The sequence below is a fragment of the Phyllostomus hastatus genome, unplaced genomic scaffold (genome assembly GCF_019186645.2).
Source record: "Phyllostomus hastatus isolate PE091 unplaced genomic scaffold, TTU_PhHast_1.1 phas_contig_17, whole genome shotgun sequence".
NCBI lineage: Eukaryota > Metazoa > Chordata > Mammalia > Chiroptera > Phyllostomidae > Phyllostomus > Phyllostomus hastatus.
In genome coordinates, this window is record NW_025333664.1 from 22,620,955 (window position 1) to 22,642,804 (window position 21,850).

General features: G+C 46.4%; 1 protein-coding gene across 3 annotated transcripts; it reads right to left on the reverse strand.

Annotated features, from left to right (window-relative positions):
- Window positions 1-330: 330 nt before the first annotated feature.
- On the reverse strand, window positions 331-8,857 carry SIRPB2 (signal regulatory protein beta 2). Of its 3 annotated transcripts, none has more exons than XM_045833182.1 (5): window positions 8,695-8,857; window positions 6,107-6,472; window positions 4,713-5,054; window positions 4,079-4,144; window positions 331-2,866 (listed from the first exon to the last, which is right to left on the reverse strand). In XM_045833182.1, the coding sequence occupies exons 1-5, from the start codon at window positions 8,762-8,764 to the stop codon at window positions 2,718-2,720; spliced, it is 993 nt and encodes a 330-aa protein (XP_045689138.1). In that variant the 5' UTR covers window positions 8,765-8,857; the 3' UTR covers window positions 331-2,717. The 3 variants fall into 3 exon arrangements, with proteins under 3 accessions (XP_045689138.1, XP_045689137.1, XP_045689139.1); XM_045833181.1 differs by having other exon boundaries at window positions 4,079-4,252; XM_045833183.1 differs by lacking the exons at window positions 331-2,866; window positions 4,079-4,144 and adding an exon at window positions 4,204-4,469.
- Between the last annotated feature and the right edge of the window lie 12,993 nt (window positions 8,858-21,850).

The window sequence follows — 21,850 nt, forward strand, 5'->3', positions numbered from 1 at the left end:
AGAGAAACGAGATGGTGGAGATGGCATGGTGGATGTAGCGGTCTGGTGAGGCCTCTGGGAGGGAGCAGTTAAGCAGAGATTTGGATGAGTTAGGGGGCGTAGTGTGGTCAAAGCCCAGGCGGCTGCCAGAGTGGAGTCATTTTAAGAGGTGGGTGGTGGGAGAAGAGATGGGGTGAGTGGCAGGGTCCCAGTCATGCAGGGCCCTGTGAGGTCAGGAGGTTTTCAGAGGTGAGGCAGAGAACCACCTCCGGCTTTTTGGGAGGCCCCCTTCCAAGCTTCCCGCTGGTAGTTTCCTGTGGCTGCTGTAATAAATGTTCGAAAACCTGGTGGTTTAAAACAACAGACATTTATTCTCTCATAGGTCTGGAGACCCCAAGTCTGAAATCAGTGCCTCGAGGCTGGAATCCAGGTGTCAGCGGCCCACGCTCCCTCCAGAGGCGCTGGGGGATCTGTTCCTCACTTCTCCCAGTTTCTGCCGGCTGCTGGCAATCTTTAACTTGTGGCTGTCACCTCTGCCTTTGAGGTCACATTGCTTCCTTCTCTTCTTCTGTGTCAAGTCTCCCCGTGACTCTACCTCATCAGGATACTTGTGATTGCATTTAGGGGCTACCTGGGTAATCCAGGATACCTGCTGCATCTCAAGATCCTTTTAAAAAAGATTTTATTTATTTATCTTTAGAGAGAGGGAAAAGGAGGGAGATAGAGAGGGAGAGAAAATTCAATGTGTGGTTGCCTCTCCCACCCCTACAACTGGGGACCTGGCCTGCAACCCAGGTATGTGCCCTGACTGGGAATTGAATCTGCAACCCTTTGGTTTGCAGGTTGGTACTCAATCCACTGGGCCACAACCAGCCAGGTGCACCTCAAGGTCCTTCATCACATCTCCAATGTCGAGCCCAAACAGTAAGGTTGGGACTGATACATGTATGTGTATAAAGTACCATTTTAAAGTGCCATGAAAAGCTGCAAAGTCCTTTTTTCCCACGTAAGGTAAAATTCCCAGGCTCCAGGAATTAGGATGTGGATACCTTTGGGGGGGGGGGTGATGTCTGTGTGTGAGATATTACTTAGCCTACCATGTCTGTGCTTTCTAGTGTCTGGTAATTCGATGATTCTTAGACTAAATTAGTGTCCTCATTATCTTAGGCTTGCTCAACCTGCTTTTCTGTTGTTATGATGAGAAACTTCTACACTAACTCACTTCCCCACACAGTAGGTGCCAATAAATGTTCAAGTGGAAAGAGAAAAGGAAAGGGGGCTCACATGTCCTGAGCCTGCACGGTGAATACGACGCACAGTGAGTCCCCAGCGAATGCTGAATTAAGCTGGTTCTTATACAGCGCAGAGGAGTCTACGTGTTATCCTTCGAGTTTCACTGGGTGAAGTGACTGATTAGTCACTAAGGGTGCACAGGGAGGGGTGGGGGCTTCAGGACTAGCAGTCACCTGTGTGTGACTCCAGGGAATGCATGCTTCCCTACATCAGGGCTTCACAACCGGGACACAGCTGATACTTTGGGCCAGATGACTCTGCTGTGGGGGCTGTCCTGTGCGTCGTACTAGTATATGCAGCAGCATCCCTCACCTCTAACCGCTACATGGTGATGGCACCCCCAATTCATGACAACCAAAATGTCTCTAGACATTGCCAAATGCCCCTGGATGGCAAAATCCCCTCTTTCTGAGAATGACTGCACTCCATCATGCTGCCCTGCTGCAAGAGGTGACACAAAAGTACTGTTTCAGCTGAGAACTGAGTTCAGGTGTTGCGCAGAGCAAGGAAGAGGCTGCATCTATGCCACTGAGGTATTGGGGTGGAAATTACCGGTTCCAGTATCTACTGATAGTCACCTTTGTTTCTCTAGTAAAAATTTTCAGCTGGGGACATTACTGCCAGATAAAAACTACATGTCCCAGCCTTCCTTGCAGCAAGGTATGACCATGTGACACATTCCAGCCAATTAGAGGTGAGGTGGGCAAATTCTTAGCTGTGTCCTTGAAGGAGCACATCAGGCTCCCCTTCATTGCCTTTTCCCTGGTCTTGCTGCCTGGGATGTGGACCTGGTAGGGACATGATCAAAGAATCCTTGGTTTTGGTACCAGGAAGCAGCTGTTTTGCCTGGTCTGCTTATGCTTGGACATTACTGAAGAAACCAACTTTGTTTTGGTTTCAACCTCTGTTATTTATGAGTTTTGTTAAATTGGCAAACCTGTATTCTAGCTGTTACAGCCGCCCAGGCCAGACACTGTGGGGAATAAAAAGAGGCAGGAAAGGGGAGAGACGGGTGTAAATGGAGGGCACAGGTCGTGTGGCTGGGTGAGCTCACACACCCTCAGGGATGCCTTCTGGGCAGTCTGAGTCAGATCCTGAAGGCTGCAAAAATGTGGAGTTGGAAAGAAAGGGAGGGCCCTTCAGAAGGGAATGCAGCAGGAGCAAGGGCCTTGAGAAGAGACCTGGACAAGGCCTTGAAGGACAAGGAGGTCCTGGACAGGCTGAGAAGAAAAAGAAAGGCACATCAGAGGGGAGCCCTGTGCCAAGAGGGAGATTTTACCAGGTGAACCAAAACCAGGTGTGGGCATTCTGGAGTGTGTCATGAGTCCTGGGGGACATCTGAAGGCTGGGATTGGAGGCAGAGAAATGGTTGGAGAGTCCTAGCCCCTCTTCGATTCAGAGGACCACTCTGGAGCTGACCCCTCACCCATGCCCCATGCCCCTTGCTAAAATGAGCATAGCTTTGCTGGGTGTGGGGTTTTGTCATTTTCTTGCCCAGGGCTTCTTTTCCAGCAGGCAGCCAGGGCAAGCAGGAGTGCAGCCAAGGTCACGGCCTTCAGTCCCAGGACCACAACTGTGAGCAAAGACAGGAGGTCTGGGGGACACAAAGGAGAGTTAAGGAAGGTGAGCCTCAACAGCTCACGCCTCAGTGCGCCCTGTGGGCATGGCTGGGCTCAGCTGCCCTATTATAAGCTCTGGGGCCACTTTCCTTCTATCCTGGAAGGGGAGATGCAAGTTCTCCCTCCCTTTGTCCCAGGCCCAGAAAGGCTTTGCTCAATGTCCTACCTGTACCTTTAAGCATCTTGATAGCATCCCCGACCTCTGACAACGTTAAGTAAGTCCTCACTTAACGTCATCAACAGGTTCTTTGACTTTAAGCAAAACATTTGTGTAATGAAACCAGTTTTACTGTAGTCTAATTGATATAAACAAGAGTGAAGTTCCTATGGCACTTCATCAACATTGTAATGAAATGATGGTGCAGCATCATCCAAGGACCTGCTATAACAGAAAATTGCTTTCATTTATTGGCTGCTCAGCTCCTCTGCCCCAGGCCCCAAGCTAAGCACTTCCTAATTGCATTATATAATCTTCAAACTAATCTTGCAAGGTAGGATAGCAATGCAATTTGTATACAGACCGAGAGTGGGGAAGTGATTTGCTCTGAGCCACATGTGTCAAAGAAGTGGTGGGCTCCCAAGAATGGCAGGAGCAGGGCTGAGCATCAGGCAGGACAACCTGGCCACCTCTATTCCCAGTTCCCCCCAGTTGTCAAGTGCTTCCAAGTGCTAACGGGTGAGGTGACAGGCACAGTTCTGGGCACTCAGCACATGTGACTCATTGGATCCACACATAACCCTGCCAGATGGGCTCTCTGATCCTTATCTCCAGCCTTCCCCTCCCTGCAGTTCACAGAGCAGGACACCAGACAGTGAAGGAGTGAGGCCACCTTCCTACAATCTCACAGATAGAAAGGGGCTCAACCAGGAAGCTAGAGGGCCATGCACTTCAGTACTGTTATGCACAGATTTACAGTGTAATCATACAGGGAATCATGGGGAGCTCACTACCTCTCAAGCAAGACTGCCCACTGAACAGCACTGTCTGTTTCTCCAATTGAGCTTTAGCAAGATTCTCTGGGTTCGTGGTTCTGCAGTCAAGATGAAGCCCTAGGAACTTTTTTGGATGCAGATGGGCCCTAGAAGGGACAACTTCCTGCCCATGGCTAAGCCATCTTTGGCCATCCCACCTCCCACCCCTTGCCTGTGGGGGACTGGCTAACTTCATTGGAGGCAGATATACTCACCTGACAGAAATCTCCCTGCTGCAGGTTGATCGATGACTTCTGTCTTTTGGGGAGAAGTGGGCTTTGCTGCAAGGAAGAGAGGTGGTCTTGAATTCCATTTTCTTTCTGTCCCACCATTTTCTGAGCCCTGTGCTTGGAGCTTGGGGTCACCCAGATGAGTCTGCCAGTTTCTACCTGGGATGGGATTTGAATTCTTGTAACCTTCATGGTTACTCGAAGTCAAACCTTGTAACCATGAAGGACTAGTTGGACCTTCACGCTTGAGCATCTGTGGGGCAGAAACAATGTCTGTTTCATTGCAGTGTCCATAGCACTGTGTGCAGTGCAGAGCAGTCAGCAGGCATGTGCTGGATGTTTGCTGAATCATTAACTATACGAGGATCGCCGAGACCTAGGGCAGGGAGAAATTAACTCTTTCTGGTAAAAGGAGATTTCAGAGTAGGGGCTATTTATGCTGTGCTTTGAAGGATGAATAGGAGTTCAAATAGAAAATGAGAAAACATTCCAGGCAGAGGGAACAGCTTATGTAGAGGCATGGCAGCTGAAAAGAGCTGGATTGTTCAGGACATGGTGAAAAGTGTCTTGTGGATAGCCTCCCACTTCCCCTTAACTCCTCCTGGGCCACCTGTCTCACCGTTCACTCTCAGCCTGGTTCCCTGTCCTGATAGGTATTGCCTGATGGGCTTCCTCTGAAACTTTACACAGTAGTAGGTGCCTGTATAGTCCGTGGAAACACCTTGCAGAAGAATGCTGAAATCACTGCTGGAGGCCTGGACCGCAGTCACATTGGGCTGGGAGATGCCTTGGAAGTTGTAAATGGCTTCCCGACTCACACCAGTCCCCCGAAACCACCTGATGGGTCCGGAAGGGCCATCTCCCACCACTGTGCAGTTCAGGAAAACGGTGTCTCCAGGGGTCGCCAACACCAGCTCCTGGGGCTGGATGATCCAGAGGCTTGGCTGTGGGTCTCCAGCTCCTGAAGCCAAAGAGAGGTCCTTGTTTTATTCTCTCTCTTCTTCTGTTGTCCACTCATTTCCTCCCTCCTATCATGCCTCCCTTCCCCTTCCCTGACTTCTTCACTCATCCAGTCCCTCCTATGTTCCTTCATTACTCAGTAGTTCATTCACTCAGTAAAGAAGTTCTCAGTACTCAGTTTGCACTGATGCTAGAACTGGGGGAAATGAAGCTCAGAAAGACACACAAATGTCCCGCTCCGAAGAAGGTCTGTCTGGTGGTGGAGATGGTCCAGAGAATCCCCCTGACTTTGGAAACCTAGAGGACTGCAAGACTGAGAGAAACCAGCAGCCACAGCTTGAAAGGAATCAGAGAAGTCTTCCTAAAGTGCTTGCATTGAGTTAAGATGAAACACCCCCTACCACACCCCACACACAGATACTCTCCATGTCTGCAGTTTACAGAGGGCTTCACAGACATCCTTTCTGTTTCATCACCCTGAAGGACTCTTGAAGTAGGAATTGCATTGCCTATTTTTCAAGTTAAGCACTTGAAGTACATTGAACTGAAGTGACTGATTTAAGACCACACTTCTATTGAATGGCACACCCAGGATTTAGGTATCCAGGTCATCACTGATGAACTTACAGATAACATGACTGATTTCTTAGGGATTGAGGTAAATTAAAGGATCAGCCTCAGTTCTCCATTGCCCTCTCCTGCCATGGCCTCATGATGGCAGGGTACATTTTCTGGTTCATTGAATTTGAGCTGAGTCATGTGACTTGCATTAACCAATGGGCTCTTAGCAGATATTGTGCCAGTAGAAGCTTCAAATGTGTTAGGAATGTTGGAACTTGCCTTTTTGTTCTTCTGACATCTCCGTGAGAAAAATGTGCTTTGGCCAATCTGGGCCCTGGAATGAGACGTGTGGAATAGAACCACCCCAGCTATAAATGTGCAAGTGAGCTACACTAATTGTTATGTGCCACTGAGATGTTTGTGTGTACAGAATGATTGTGGATTAAAGTGATGGGAGTTGGGAAACAGATCAGAGCAGAGTCTGACACTCACCCTTCACCAGCACCGATGTGCCCTCATCCAGCCGCGTTTCTGAGTGCTCACGTGAGCCATCAAACCTCACGCAGTGGTAGGTTCCTGCCTCCTTCCTGGTGACATTATGGATGTAGATGGAATAGTCACAATTAAGTGGCTCCAAAGTCTGTTGGATCATGGGTGTCACCCCAGGGAAGAAGCCATGTTTGAAGGTGTAAATCTCCTGCTGGGTCTGATTGCTCACCTTGACCCATTTTACCCTGGCATCAATGCACGAGCCGGTCACGGTGCACCTCAGTAGGAGTGTCTCACCTTCTGCCACTAGCATGGGACCCTTGGGTTGCAGCACCTCCCACTCATTTCCGTTGCCCTGCTCAGAGGTTCCTATAATAGAGGAAGAAAGGCCTTGAGCTGGGCAGGAAGGACTTGGAGACCTAAGAGGCAAGCTTAGAAGAAATTAGTCATTAGCTGGCCAAGAACAGTTGCTCAGTACCCTCCGGGAGTGTTGCTGGAGACGGAGGTGAAAGAGATGAGGCAGATACCTGGAGAGAACAGAGCCATTGAATGGAGAACTACAAATAGCAGGTGGCACTTGAGTGCTCACGATGTGCCAGGCACTGATGCATTATTGCATTTATTCCTCCCGACACTCCTGAGAGGTGGGCACCATCATCCCCTTTTAGAACAAGAGACACTGAGTGCCCACAAAGGTCAGGTAACTTTCCCAGTACCACCGTTTATGGATCACCAGATATGTCTATTTACATATAAGTAGACATTTAAATGTGAATGGTCTAAATGTCCTAAGTAAAAGTTTCAGATTGTCATATTGAATAAAAAAGTAAGACCCAATTATCTGTTGCTTTTAAGAAATGTACTTTAAATAGAAAAGGTTCAAATAGGTTAAAAGGAACATGATAAAAAGACAGAAAGCAGACTAGCACTAATCAAAAGAAAGCTGGAGTGGCTGCATTAGTATCAGAATAAATAGACCTCGGACCATTATGAAGAATGTCACTTCATAATGATAAAGGAGTAAGTTAATCAAGAAGACGTACAAATCCCAAACATCTATGCACTTCAGAACTGAACTTCAAAGAATATAAAGCAAAACCCAACAGAACTGCAGGGAGAACTAGACAAACCCACAGTTATAGCCTGAGATTTCAATATCCCTTCTTCCAACAGTTGATTGAAAGTGCAGGGCTCAGCACAAGGTAAATACCAAATGTATGAGCTATCCTTACTTGAAGAAGCCAGCTCAGAAAAATGAAGTAGTTCCTCAAGTCCTAGCCAGAGAACAAGGGAGCATCTAGGTCTGTCCCCACACCTGGGTCCCACCAGGGTACCTTTTAGGGTACCCTGACCATCTTGGAGGACCCAAGGTGTGAGGAACAGAATCTAGATTGCAGTAGGGCCTGGGGCAAGGGGCCCTACTGAGCCAGAGATGGAATGAGGCTGCTGAGAGCCAAGCCCCTTGTCTGGTGGATCGCAGTGTTCTGGGCTCTGAGGCTGAGCATTACCCAGGACTTTGGAGCTAAATCACACTGATCTGTGTGATAATAGCCAACAGTTATTAAATCTTTACATTGTGCCAGGTACAAGTTTACCTCTGAAACAACACGGGTTTGAATGCTGCGGGTCCACCTGCAGGTGGATTTTTTTCAGTGAATACATACAGCACTATAAATGTATTTTTCTCTTCTTTATGATTTTCTTAATTATGTTTTCTTTTCTTTAGCTTATTTTATTGTAAGCTATACAGTTTGTTGTACATATAACACAAAATTTGTGTTGATTGACTGTTTCTAAGGTTTCCGGTCAACAGTAAACTATTATTAGTTAAGTTTTTGGAGAACTGTGATTTTTAATTGCATGGGGAGTCAGAACCTCTAACCCTTGCATTGTTCAAGGGTCAACTGTCCTTATAGGCATTATTTCATTGAAATCTCCTAACAAAATCATGAGGTGGGTCCTATGATTAGCCTTGTTTTATGGAGAAGAAAGCTGAGGCTCACAGAGAAGTTACTTAAAGCAATAGGCGATGATATTTGAGCCTGGCTTTGTCTTGGGCTGGGCCAGGGCTGGCGCATGGACATTCAATGTGAATAGTCAGAGGGGGCACCATGCTCAGCAGTGCTCCATGCTTGAGTTAATGGTTTGCTGTTGCCTTAAAATTCTTAACACTTTTTGAAGAAAGGACTTGCATTCTCATTTTGCACTGGGCCTTGCAGATTACATCAACAGCTCTGAGCTGTTCCTCACAATTTTTATGTTTAATACTCCCAACACCTCTAGAGAAAGGTCTCATAAATTGTCTTGTTTTGCAGAAGAGCCGTGGCATTTGACATGGACACACAAGTGTCCAAGACAGAAACCTCCTGGCATGAGCCCAGAGCCTGGGAGCTTAGCTGGAACTGAGCTGCCTAGGAAGTTCTGCTTCTTGGAACACTGGGTACGTGCTCTGCTGGGGTCAGGAAAGTTCTCAACACCCTCCTCCTACTCTGTCTTGGCAGGTTCAAGCTCCAGCAGGCATGCCAGAGCACCTGGTGCCCCTATCTGGGAGAAGCCAGGGGTCATTCTGTTCTGTCCCAGACCCCACTCACCTGAGAGGACAAGCAGCAACACCAGTAGCTGGGAGGGAGGTGAGTGGGTCCTGTGGAGAGGGGCGGGCATGATGCGGGACACGCAGTACCTTCTGTGGTCCCTGGGACTGGCCGCCTCTTTGCTCCCTGATGCGTGTTGAAGTCTGAAGTGGGGCCTGTGGGCGAGGCTGTGTCTGCTTCTTGTGGTGAAGGCTGCTTGGGGAAGTGTGTTGACTATAGCAAGATAAGGCTGCTGATGCAAGAGGAAAGAGCCTGGTGGAGGGGTTTCCAGCTTTCGTGTCTGGGCAGTGGTTCCTGTAATTGCTGGTTGAACTTTGATGATCCATTGCCACAGACTGCCCTCAGCACTTGGGAGGGAGGTGAGTATGGCTGTCACAGTATGTGCTCAGGTCAGCTGAGCTTTGGGTCAAGGGTGGGGATTGCCTCTTCCTGGCTGTGTGACCTTTCAAACCGACATGCTATCTCTGAGCCTTTTTGTTTCTAAGTCCATTAAAGTAAGCCCAGACTCTTCCAGATGCTGGTGGCCTCATTAGCCACACTGTCTGGGTCCAAATCTTGGCTTCACCCGGTCATTGCAATCATTTGGGCACTTGGTGCTTCAGTTTCCTGGGCTGTAAAACAGAGTAAAAATATGGTTGCATGCATGGGTGGAGTAGGCACTGCAGATGCTGTCATCATTCTGTTTTAGGTGAAGTCAGTCTTCCCCAGGAAAAAACAGCAACTCGTGCTTTCAGCGATTCCCTCCCTACCTCCTACTCCAGATAGTCCTGGGTGCAGAGGAAGCTCAGCTTTGGGTCTGAGTACTGTCATGAGGAAGTCACGATCGCGGCAAACTTTGTACCGGGCCTGCTGAGGTGTGGCCCGCCCTGTCTGGCACTTCAGGACCACTTGCACTGGCACCGCTGCTGAATCTCACTGCTCCCTTTACTGTCCTCCTGTGGAGGAGACCCCCATATAGGAGCCTCTTTACACTGACAACAGGCCTAAAAAGTTTCATGAGACCCTCAGGGCCTTGATGTCATCCTCCCAGGGGAACTTCTGAATCACCTGCTCATCTCAGCTATTTCTTTTATTTTCATCGTTCACTAAAAATTAATTTAATTTGTTTTATTAGGTCAGGCATTACATTGATCAGCTGTTGCTGGGTAACCAGCACTCTAAATGTGATGGTTTAAAACAATAACCATTTATTTAATTCAAGATTCTGTGGGTTGATAGTTTCACCCAGGCTCCACTCCATGGTTCTTTTCACATCTGCTGATTGCTCATGCATTTGACCTCAGCAGCTAGGTAGCTCTGAGGTAGCTCTGCTACTGCGGTGGACTGATTGTCACCTGGGCCACCTTAGCTCTCCTCCATGTGGTCTCGCATTCTTCAGGGGGCTACTCTGGGCTTGTTCCCATGAGAAGGGCAGTTTTGAGAGAGAGCAGAAGTTGTCACAAGGTACAATGTCACTTCTACCACATTCTTTGGCCAAAGCATGTCATAAGACCAGACCAGATTCAAGGGTTGGAAAATAGACTTCACCCCTCAATAGGAGGAGCTGCACAAGCATATTGCAATGGGTGGGGGTACAGGGAGTGGGTAAAGAACTGCACATTTTGGTTACTTATCTACCATGGGCATCCACAGGGTTCAGAATTCACCGGTTTCAAGGTCCTTTATAAGGCTCCCAGACATTACCTTCCTCGGGGTCAACCATGACCACACAGTTTCTGGAGATGTTCAGTTCCTCTACTAGTTCTGACCTGCCACTCAGAAGCCAGGTGGATCATGGCCCCTTTGGGAGGCCTGTGGCCTTCCAGATGCCCTAGGAAGCCAGGCTATGGTCTCTTCTGCTCTAAAATCTGTAAACACAGGGGATCCTCACTTCACCCCAGAGTTGGTACCCCAGGGTCACGGGGGTGCCAGGACCCTAGCACATCACCTCCTGCCCAAGCACTCCCCTTTTCTTGTCGCCCTCCACCAAGTCACAAGGGGAGGCGTTCCCCTTTTTTCCATCTGTAGGGACTTTCCTAACCTCAGCCTTCTCCTGAACAGATGGTCTCCCTTGTTCTTGCTGGGACCCCTCAGGCTCCCTCCTCCAGGCAACAAATCTCAGGCGCCAGCTTTGTTAAGGGTGGAGCTGCCCAGGAGGGAACTGGATTACTGTGAGAGGCAACATGAAAAACAGTAAACAAGCCAAGGGAAAGCATTTGACCTCATCAGCTGTCAAATAAATACCAGAGAAAAGAACAGCAAAGATGGTGTTTTTGCAGTCAGCATTTATCTCCACTCCTCTGTCTGCCCTTTTCTTTATTGGAGGGCTGAAAGTCCAGACCCACATTTTCCAGGACTTTCAGCCCTGTTCCGGAGGTGTGCTTGCATTCGCTTTGAAAGGTAAGAGGAAGGAGAGGCCAGGTTGCTTTTCTAGAAATGGAGCAGGGCAAATGTGTGGGCATCAGCAGGTGGCAAATGTGAGGTTTTGCAGTGGCTCCCACACTCTCTTCTGTAAATGACCTAAAATCACAGGCAGCTGTGACCACTAGTGGTCAGTGCCTATGAGTTTTTCAGATTCTTGACTCTCCAAGAAGTAGCAATGAACTTGGGAGATAGAGCCTCAGAATGGCTAGGCAGAAACTAAACTCTGTGTGGTAGGAGTGGGGGTGGGGTGGGGAGGAAGGAGAAGTGTTATAGACAGTGTTACGGGGAGGCTGCTGAGTGGGGCAAAAGAACTCTTCTGGCCTTGGTCTTATGAGGTGGCATGAATGTGGGCAAGTTATGACTCTCTGGGGCTTATTTCCCCCTCTCTAAAATAGGATAATAATATTGCTTCACTGCTTTTGAGAATTAAATGAAATAACAACATGTCTGGCACATCATCAATACTACATGCAGGGTTTTGAAACAGGAGGCTAAATGAGGCTTCGATCGCTGAGGTTCCAAAGCTGAGAACAAGGGGTGTGGGTATCTCTGCAAGCTGAGCAGCTGGATTTTTGTCTACACAGAGAGGCAAAAGGGATGGCCAAAGACTACTTTTGCACTGATAGCCTGGCGGCTACCCTGACAGTACATAAAGGGAGCTGGGTATTGATCCTTTGAGACATTACTTAGAGTGGGATTTCTTTAGAACATGGATAGTGGAAATGCTTAGCAGAGGGAAGAGGAGTTTAAACCACCTCAGGCTGACCGAAGGGTTTAAGAGTGCCCTCAGCAAGCTTGACTGTATCCCCTGGAGTTGTCACTGTCTCACACCCAGACAAGTGTGGGGTGAGGGCTGGCGGGCCGCTGGGAACTGCAGCCTGGAGTTCCCTGGGGACAGCGCTGAGGAACGCACAAAAGCGATGCTTGGGAGAATTATATTTGAACTCCCCATCCACCAATAAGCACTGTGTTACTGAAGGGGGAAGAGGGGAAGGAAAATGGGTAGGAATCTCCTCACCTCTTTCTTCTTTCTCAATCTTGGGGGAAGCCAGAGACAGCGGTAAGAGGAAGAACGAATGGAAGAACAAGGTGGGAAATGGCCAAGAAGCCCACCCATCACTCAGCCTCATGCAGGTTTCCGGACCAGAACCTGGTCCCAGCTGGGGGAGAGGAAGCTACTGATGGAGAGATTGTGATTTCAATTACCCGAATGATAAGTACGTTATCACCTATTTGGAGGGATGACATGGTAGAGCTTATCTGAAAGGCAGTGTGAAGAAGGAAGCAGCTTTCTCCTTGAACCCTACCAAGTCAAGTACATCTGACAAACTGATTTTAAGAACAGGAACACAAAAGGTGTCTGTTTAAGAGAGTTGGGTGAACTTCAGCTGGCTAGAAGTTGGAAGAGATTATGTGTAGACACTCTGTCTCCCCCTTTTTGCAGCCTGCAATGTGAGGGGCCTCTGGGGTCTGACCCCCCAGCACTCCTGTTCTGTCCCTCATCTTACAAAGGGGGGGGGGTCCTGTGAGTAGCATTGCTAGTAGAGGTGACCAGGGCATTAGTGTGGGTGAGCTGGATGTGGCGAACCATGGTGCCCTGGCCTCATGCTCTGATGACCAGAAAACCTACCTGAAGAAGGAAGGGGCAGGGGCAGAAGAGTGCCTGGGGCCAGAAGAGAGGCTAGAAAGGATTTTGGCCCCACCCCTCAGAGGAGGTAAAAAGATGCTTTTTCCTCCTTCCCTGGAAACTGGTGATGGCACCTGATGATGCCCCACAGCAGAGATTGTGTCTTTCAGCAGCCAGGAGGATGACAGACACTGATGAACCCTGGATCTGAGTCCAGAACTATCTCACAAACACTTCTTTACTGCCCACTATGCATCGCTGCCTTCCCAAAGGAATGCTTTTTCTAAACATGTGGTTCCTAGAAACTTTTAGCTGCAAATCATGGGAAAAGATGTTAGAGCTGGCAGGACCAAGGAATTTTCTCTGCAGACATGGACCTTAAAATGCCCCCTTCTTTTCCTCCCCTTATGCCTCCTGCCATCCATTCATCCTTCTCTCTATTATTTCTTTCATCTATTCAACACTAGACATTGTATAACATAGTCATTCAACACATACTGAGTACCCACTAAGTACCAGGCACTATTTTGGGTGCTTAGGCTTTATCAGTGAAGTAAACAGACAAAACTCATTGCCCTTTGGAGTTTACATTGCAGGAGGTGGGAGTAAGACAGGCAATATGTAATAAATAATGAAGCAAAAAGTAAATCATGCAGTGTGTTAGAAAATGGTAAGTCCCATGGAAAAACATAGGGTGAGGAAAGGGGATGAGGTGAAATGGTGGAAAGGGGCCTTGTAAGGACTTAGGGTAAGGAATAGGGCTATATGCTCAGTGATGTGAGTAGCTATTGCAAGGTTCAGAGCAGAGAGGGACTGGATCTGACTCTTGTTTTAAAAGGATCCTCTGCTGGCTGCGTTGGGAATGGATGAGAGAGGCAAAGACAGATGCGTGGAGATGAGTGAGGAACTGATTACAGCAATCTGGGAACAATGGTGGTGAGTCAGTGAATCTGGGCAGTTGAGAGAGAAGTGGTCGGACTCTGGATATATTTTAGGGATGAGTAAACATGATTTCCTGATCAACAGATATGGGGTGAGAGAGAAGAGTCGGGATGCCTCCTAGATTTTTAGCTGAATTGCCTGGAGTAATGGAGTTCCCATCAACTGAAATGGGGAAGTCTGTGAGTGGAGCAGGTTTTGGGGGGTAAAAGGAAAGTTGGCTTTTGAAATGTTTTTGAGCATTCAAGTGCAGTTACTGAGAAGGTAGATATAATATTTAAGGGAGAGACATTAGGAGAAACACATTTAGGAGCCCTTGGGCTCTCAAAGGTACCTAAGGTCACCGTGCTGGACAAGATCATCAAAGGACAGTATGTAGTCGAGAGCAAGGAGCTGGAATAGAGTCTGGGTTTGGATCTCAGCCAACCACTTACCAGATGACCGAAGGGAAGTTACCAAACCTTTCTGTGTCCCAGTTTCCTCATTTGTGAAGCGAGCATAATTATAGGCTATACCTCACCCAGCCATGTGAAGATAAGCAAGTTCATACAAGTAAAGTCCTCAGAGCAGAGTCTGGCACATGGTAAGCTCTCAGTAGCTTGTTACTGTTTTTGAAACATATAATAATTTCTTGCTGGTGAGGATGTGGAGAAAGGGGAAAACTTTTGGACTGTTGGTGGGGATGCAGATGGGTGCAGCCACTGTGGAAAGCAGTATGGAGATACTTCAAAAAATTAAAAATGGAACTGCCTTATGACCCAGCAATTCCACTTCTGGGAATTTATCCAAAGAAACCTGAAATAGTAATTCGAAAGAACATAAGCATCGTTATGTTTTTTGCAGTGCTATTTACAATCGCCAAGATATGGAAGCAGCCCAAGTATCTGTCAGTAGATGAGTGGATAAAACAACTACGGGGCATTTATACAACAGAATACTACTTGACTGTAAAAAAGAAGAAAGTTTTACCCTTTGCAACAGCATGGATAGGACTGGAGAACATTATGCTAAGTGAAATAAGCCAGTCAGAGAAAGCAAATACCATATGATTTCACTCATATGTGGAATCTAATGAACACACTGAACTAACAAGCGAAACAGAGACAAACTCACAGATGGAGGCAGGCTGACAGCTCTGGAGGGGTGTCGGGAGTGGAGGGATCATGCAAAATAAGAAGAAAGCACTCATGGATGTGGACAACCATGTGGTGATTGTGGGGGCAGGGGAAGGGGGTATAAAGGGGATAAATGGTAATGGAAAAGTACAATAAGAAATTTCTTTGTGACACTAGAATATCATCATTTAATACGTTTTGAGATAATTCAAATCTTAAAGAAAATATGCTAGTATAGGACAAAATATTTTTTCAGAAATATTTGTGAATAAATTGTTGACATTGTGTCTTATCATATGCAAATATTTGTATTTTCTACAAATAAGAGCATTCTCCTACATGGCCACAAAACCATCCAAATCAGGAAATTAACATTGACACATTAGTACCATCTTATCTTCAGACCCCTCACAAGTTTTGCCCACTGTTGTCCCCACAGTGTTGTTTACAAAAAAGGGTCGAGTTTCATTTAGTTGTTATGTCTCTTTAGTGTCTTTGAATATGGAGCAATTCTTTTTTCCTTTACTTTGCGACCCTGATACTTTTGAAAAGCATAGGCCAGTTATTTTGTAGAATAGCTGTCAGTATGAGTTCTTCTGACACTTGTTGGTGATTAAAGCCGGGTGTTGCATCTTTGGCGGGAATGTCCAGAAGGGATGCGGTGCTGTTCTCTTCGCATCCAATCAGGAAGCGCTGCGGTTTCAGTTTGTCTCATTATTGCTGACGTTCACGTTGATTGCTTGATTTAGGTTGTATCTGTCAAGCATTTCCAATGTAAAGTTATTCCTTTTTCCCTTTGTAATTAATAAGTATGTCACTTAAATTTCTTCTCCTATTATGTTCAGTTTGAGCAGTTGGTCCCACCAAGGTTGGAGAGACTGATAACAGAGATGAATGGCTCTCCACCCACCCTTGGACTGTGTAAGGGCTCTGGTTTTTGGAGCTATATCTTCTCTGGCATATCCTGGTATCTGGCTCCCTGTTCTGGATGCCTCCGGGGTATTGCATCCTAGCAGGGTGCAGTTGTCCACAGCTCACTGAAGTCATCACCCACTTTGTGGAAGGTGCCCTTGTTTGAAATGCCCGTGTATGTACATTTGTTTGTATGTGCTCCACAGCGGTATCCCACCCATGCTCCACAATTCTGTCCAGCAATGGGTGTCAGTGGTACCTATTCACTTCCCCAGCCCAGGAGATGGATTTTCATTGGTCCTTGTAAATTATGACAGCCCCACCTGCTGGCTGTGATTGTGTGAGTAATTGGTTGAGGCTGGGGCGCGTGTTGAGAAATTCTGACCAATCAGATATGAAGAGAAGTCAACTGGACATTTCTTGGGAAAAAATTCCACTAGCGGATTTCCTCTCTGCACAGACTGTGTACTTGGTGAGGAATCTTCTGTGTGGACAAGTCTAATATTAGCTGTTATTAATGCATCATAGAAAATTTCAGCAGATTCAGAGCTTCAGTTTCTGAGAGTCAGATAATATAGTTCACTGTCTGAACTTGTCCTAGACATGACTTTTTTGTTTCCCCACCCCCCACTTTGCCCCGAGATCAATTCCATTAGGGAATCTGGGAAGAAATGAGGGTTCCAAATGATTGTCATTATTTTCTCTCTTCTCATACATTATAATGTATATAATGTACATTGTATACTTTATATAGTGTATAATTATAATGTAATTCATTATTTTTTCTCTTCCCATATACTATAATGGGGGAGTGTTGAAAATTTGTAGAAATAAGGCACATAGAGATTGATGTTTTGTGTGGTTGGATGCATTAGCACCCCCCAAATTCTAAATAACTTTATACAGTATCCTTACATTGTTGTAACTTCTTCCTCTTTTTTATAGCTTTATTGACATAATAACCTGGCATAAAATTCACTCATGTGCATTGTACAATTCAATGGTTTTGAATACATTCATAGAGGTGAGATGGCATTGGATTTTAGAATGTACGGACTTCCAATATACAGTTATAAAACATACTGCTGGTTTCCCTGCAGAGCTCTGCAGTCCAGTTTTCATGAATGCTCTTCCCTCCATGTTGTGTGTTTTATTGTGACCAAATTAGGCAGCAGATAAATGTTATACACTGGTCTCAAGGGAGAAGTCACTATAGAAATAGAGAATAAATGCACATTTGAGTTGCAAAATCTGAGATTCAGATGAAAGATGCAAATATTTGGAAAAACACAGTCTCCCATGGGGGTGGGGGAATCCCAGAGTCCTTCCCTCTGCATTGTCCTGCTCACCACATGCACACTCCAGTTACCTTCTGTGACTACACAAAGTTGTATGATTGGTGGGAGATAGAAGGGGAATTGGAGGGAATTGGCATTGGTGCAGTCTTGAGAAGGGTCCTCTAACCTGGTCTCCAAATGACAGGTCTAATTTGGAGGGACTGGAGACACAGGGCTCATGCCTTCCTACCTGGTAACATGGCTTAGGAAGTTCCTGCCCTGTCTTGCCTGGCAACAGAAGACTAGAGCTGGGTATGTGCCCTGCTTAAGTGGACAAGACCTGAGACCACCTTGCAGAGTGTCCTGGGGTCCCAGAATAGTCAGATTTTCTAATGTGCTGAGAAGGATTGTGGGAAGAGCTGAAGGTGAGTGGATAAAGGGAAGCCCTGGGAATAAGAAGTTAATTGTAGGGGCACCTGTGTGGGTCTATAGTTAGGGCAGCACAGGGTAATGAACATATTAGTAGATGGCTTCATGGACCGATGTCACAAAGGCACCTTAGACATCACTGGGGATGAAGAGGGTGGGGGGACCTCTTCACTAAACTAAAGAGATTTTGAATTGATCAAGGTTAAGTCTGTGGAAAGAATGACAAAAATAGGAGTTATATTAAATCATGGAAATATTTTAAAATGTAATACTTTTTGCCCACCTGGAACGGTGGCTTGAGAGTTGCATTGTATTATCTTGATTATGTCACCTAATTTCTCCAAGGCACAACTTTCCTGTCTGTAAACTGGGGCCGGGCAGCAGGGGTTGGACTCGGTGATATCAAGAGCTTTTCCAGCTCAAACAGACCAGGATGCTAAAGTCTCAGCATCTCTCACATGTTTCACTACCCACTTGTGGGTGTTTTCTTCATATGTTACTCTCTTTGCTGTCCTTTTTCCCCAGTGTCCAGTGAGACTACTGACAATCATCAGGCTAGCCCAGGGTGACAGGGTACAGGGGGGACAATCCCAAACCCTGCCGATGCCATATGAAAATACAAAAGAAAAACATATATGCAATCATGCCATCATGATAAATGGAAACATTTTGTCTTTCTGCTTTCTCTTCCAATCCATGTCTACTACATAAGTACCCCTTTTGTACCAGAGCCTGGAGACTGCATTGTATCCAAGGGCTTTTGGGAGGCAAGAAGGATAAAAAGGGAAAATATGACTATTCCAGCCCCACTGATTAGCTGCCCTGGCAACCAGCTTTACAGACCCAGTGACTCTAAAAATATAGTATCTCTCCAGCTCTGATCTCTCTCCTGAACTCCAGACATATCTGTTCATCTGCCTACTCAATATCTGCACTTGGATGATGAACAAACATTGTATATAACATGTTCAAAACTGAACCCATAGTTTCCGTCACCAAACCTATTCCCCCACCTGTCTTCCCTTTCTCATTCACTCCTTAACCAACCCAGGAAGCCAGTCCCACTTTCTCCCTGTCCATGACCTTTCACATTTAGTCCCCAAAGAGGTCCCATCATTCCTGTCTTTAAGTACTCCTCATTCTCTCCGTCAGTTTCTCTCCATTTGCATTGGCTCTGTTGTAGCTCAAGCCAGCCTCATTACCCCCTAGTTGGCTACAATTGCCTCACATCAGCATTTTCTGATTACTTGCTTTCCTCTAATTTTTAGTTATCCCACAGGATTCATGAGGATTTATAAAAATGTAAATCAGATCTTGCAATTTACTCTGTGGTTTAAAACTTGATAATGTCTTTCCATTCTTCTTAGAATAAAATTCAAACTCCTTACCATGGTCAGTAGCCCTGTGCGATTTGGCTCCTGCCCATCTCCTCAGCATCATTTCATGCCCCATTACTCTCAAATTCCAGCGTCACTGGCCCTATGCCTTGAACATTCCAAACCCCTTCATACCTTAGGTCTTGGCACTGTGCATTCCTGTAACAAGAGTGTGTTTCCTAGGCCCTTACAAATTTCAGATACTAGCTCAAATATTCCCTTTTCTAAAAGGCTTTTTTAAAAAAAACTATTGATTCTAGACAGAAGCCACTAATTCTTGATTCCTCAGGGATATCTCTGTAGTTGAAATTTGCATTATTTTATATACTATTTTATTTTCTTTAGACCGCTCATTATATTCTTATTTTTCCCTTCCTCACTTCCTCCTCTCTCCCTTCCTCTTTCCTTTCCTCCCTCCCTCTCTCCTCCCCTCTCTTCTTTCTTTTTAAATCTGTACTCATCACACTGTAAACTCCACAAGGGTAGGGGCCATCTGTGTCAGTGTTCACCAACGTTTCCTGTGTGTCTAACACAGTACCTCCTGTCACATAGGACAAGCTCAGTAATATTTGTGGAATAAATGAAGTCATAATTTTTTTGTGGTGAATAATTATTTGTGTGGAAGCTCTGGACTGGGCTTGTTTAGAACATGAGCTATTTACTCAAAGGAATGAGAAACATCCATGTCAAAGGTGTGACTCCTTTGGCTGCTCCATTTTTCCTCTGGTTTCAAGCTCTGGGGCACCTGGGACATTTCCTATCACCTTCTTGAAGTATGATTTAGAGAATGAGGGACTATGTAAAGTCTTTGACCAAATGTTTTGGAAAAACCATTCTGATGTCTGTGTAGTGGATGGATTGGAGGCTCCAGGGTGAGACTTGTGAGGAGGCTGTTGGAGTGATTTAGGTAAGTGCTAATGAGGGTCTTAGCAACCATGAAGATGAATGGGGAGAAATGGAATTCAGTAGATTTGGAGACTTCGGGCATCAGACATGAAATGTGAGATGGCAGGAGGTCATACCAGTGCTGATGCTGTCCTTGCTGAACCCTGATGAAGAGTGTCTCTTTAAATTTTGCTCCTATAGGCATTTGGCTTGCTTTTCCTAGTCCTGGCCCTATTCCCAGCAGGAGGTAAGGGGTAATTAGCCAAGGCATCCCCCAGGCTCCTGATATTGGAGGCTGGTGATGGGCTGTTGAAGACGAAACTGCTCTACTGTGAGTAGAAAATGTGGAAGGGGAGATTCATGTCTGAGAGGTGATGGAAGTTGGGTTCAGCCACTTCATCTCTGTGACATTCTCGAACAGATTCAAGGCCACAGTGAAGGAAATAGAGTAGGCGGCCTATTTCCCCTGCGCATACTTATCCTTTTTTTTTTTTAAGATTTATTTATTTATTTTTAGAGAGGGAAGGGGGGGGGAGAGGGAGAGAGAGAGAGAGAGAGAGAGAGAGAGAGAGAGAGAGAGAGAGAGAGAAACATCAATGTGTGGTTGCTGGGGGTTATGGCCTGCAACCCAGGCATGTACCCTAGCTGGGAATCGAACCTGGGACACTTTGGTTCCCAGTCCGCACTCAATCCACTGAGCTACACCAGCCAGGGCTACATACTTATCCTTTGATAAGAGAGACTTTCTCTGGAACTTGGACTATACTACCTTCCCTAGATCCTCACCAGGGCCATTTTGGGGTTCAGGACTATGTCTAGATAAACTCTAGGACCAGCTTTCAAACCTGGAAAGTATGTATGTTCCTCCCTTCTCCTCCCCACTCAGAGGCATCGTGTGGGCTTTAGTGTAGAGCTGCAAGCCTATGAGATGAGAAAGCAACAGAATGAGGACAGGTCAAGATCTCACCATCTGTCTCTAGAACCGTGGGCAGTGTGACTCCTTGGAAAACACTGAGCAGAGTAGGCTTTGAATCTGGGTTTCTTGTTCCTTTAGGCCTCTCACCTGCACAACAGGGGAATGGTGCTCACCTCATGAGACCGGTGTGAGGATGAAGTCAGATACTGCACTGCACATGCAGTGCCAGGCCCGTGTGGCACCACCAATTATGTTTTCCTTCTTATGTGAAACCATTGGGTGTCTAATAGGCAGGAAACTTGGGGCTTTGAAGGTAGTGTCTTTTTATTTATTTTTTCCTTTGGATCTTAAGTAGATAGAGTGGTACCTACCAGAAATCTTTTTTCATGACACCCCTATCTTTGATTCATGTATGACCTTGTTTTGTTATCTTATTCATCTGTCCATTGATCCATCCATCCATCCACATCCATCCTTCCACTCATTCTCTCTTCCTCCCTTCTCCCTTCCAGTCATTCATTCATTTACCTACCTGTCCACTCATGTACATGTCTATCAATCTTATATTGTTATTTTATTTTTTGTTGATAATTATATAATCATTCAAGTAGTTTTGCTATTTGAGTAGGCACAAAATGGTATCTCAGTGTGGTTTTGTTTGGTTTTGGCTGATTACTAATGAGGTTGCCTCTTGAAATGTTTTCTTCAATCTTATTTTAATGGTGGGGCTGTAAAGGTTTTGTGGCAGAGTTGGGTGCCCACAATGGAGTTCCCCAGGAGCCAGGAAGGGTCCTCTCAGAGTTGCAGGTATTTCTTTCAGGTGGGAGTCTGTGCCGTCTCTGCTGTGTTTCTCGTTCTGGGTCAGATGTCCACAGAAGCTTCCTTCCTAGGGAGGGCATGAGAACCCACCTTTTCACTCCTGACCTTTTCATCCAGGAGTTCACTTCCTCTGGAGGCTGCAGGAAACAGGAGGGGACAACCAGCCCCAAACGTGCCTCAGAAGTCTTATGAGGCAAGAGAAGCTGGGGTAGCAGCTACAGGCATCATGGCAAGTGCCCTCATGGATCAGTTCTCCTGAATCAAACAAGAGGGGACTGAGGGTCCTGTGTCCCTGGGGAGAACGTGCAGTGCCTGTGACCTGCAGAGAAGGCAGGGAGCTGGGATGAAGCCTTTGTTATTTTCGGTCGCTCCTCAGAGCCTACCTCAAGAGTGTTCTGTCCCCACTGACTCTTTTCTCCTTAAACGCTCCCCTGCCCAGAGTAGGGCAGCCCGCATCT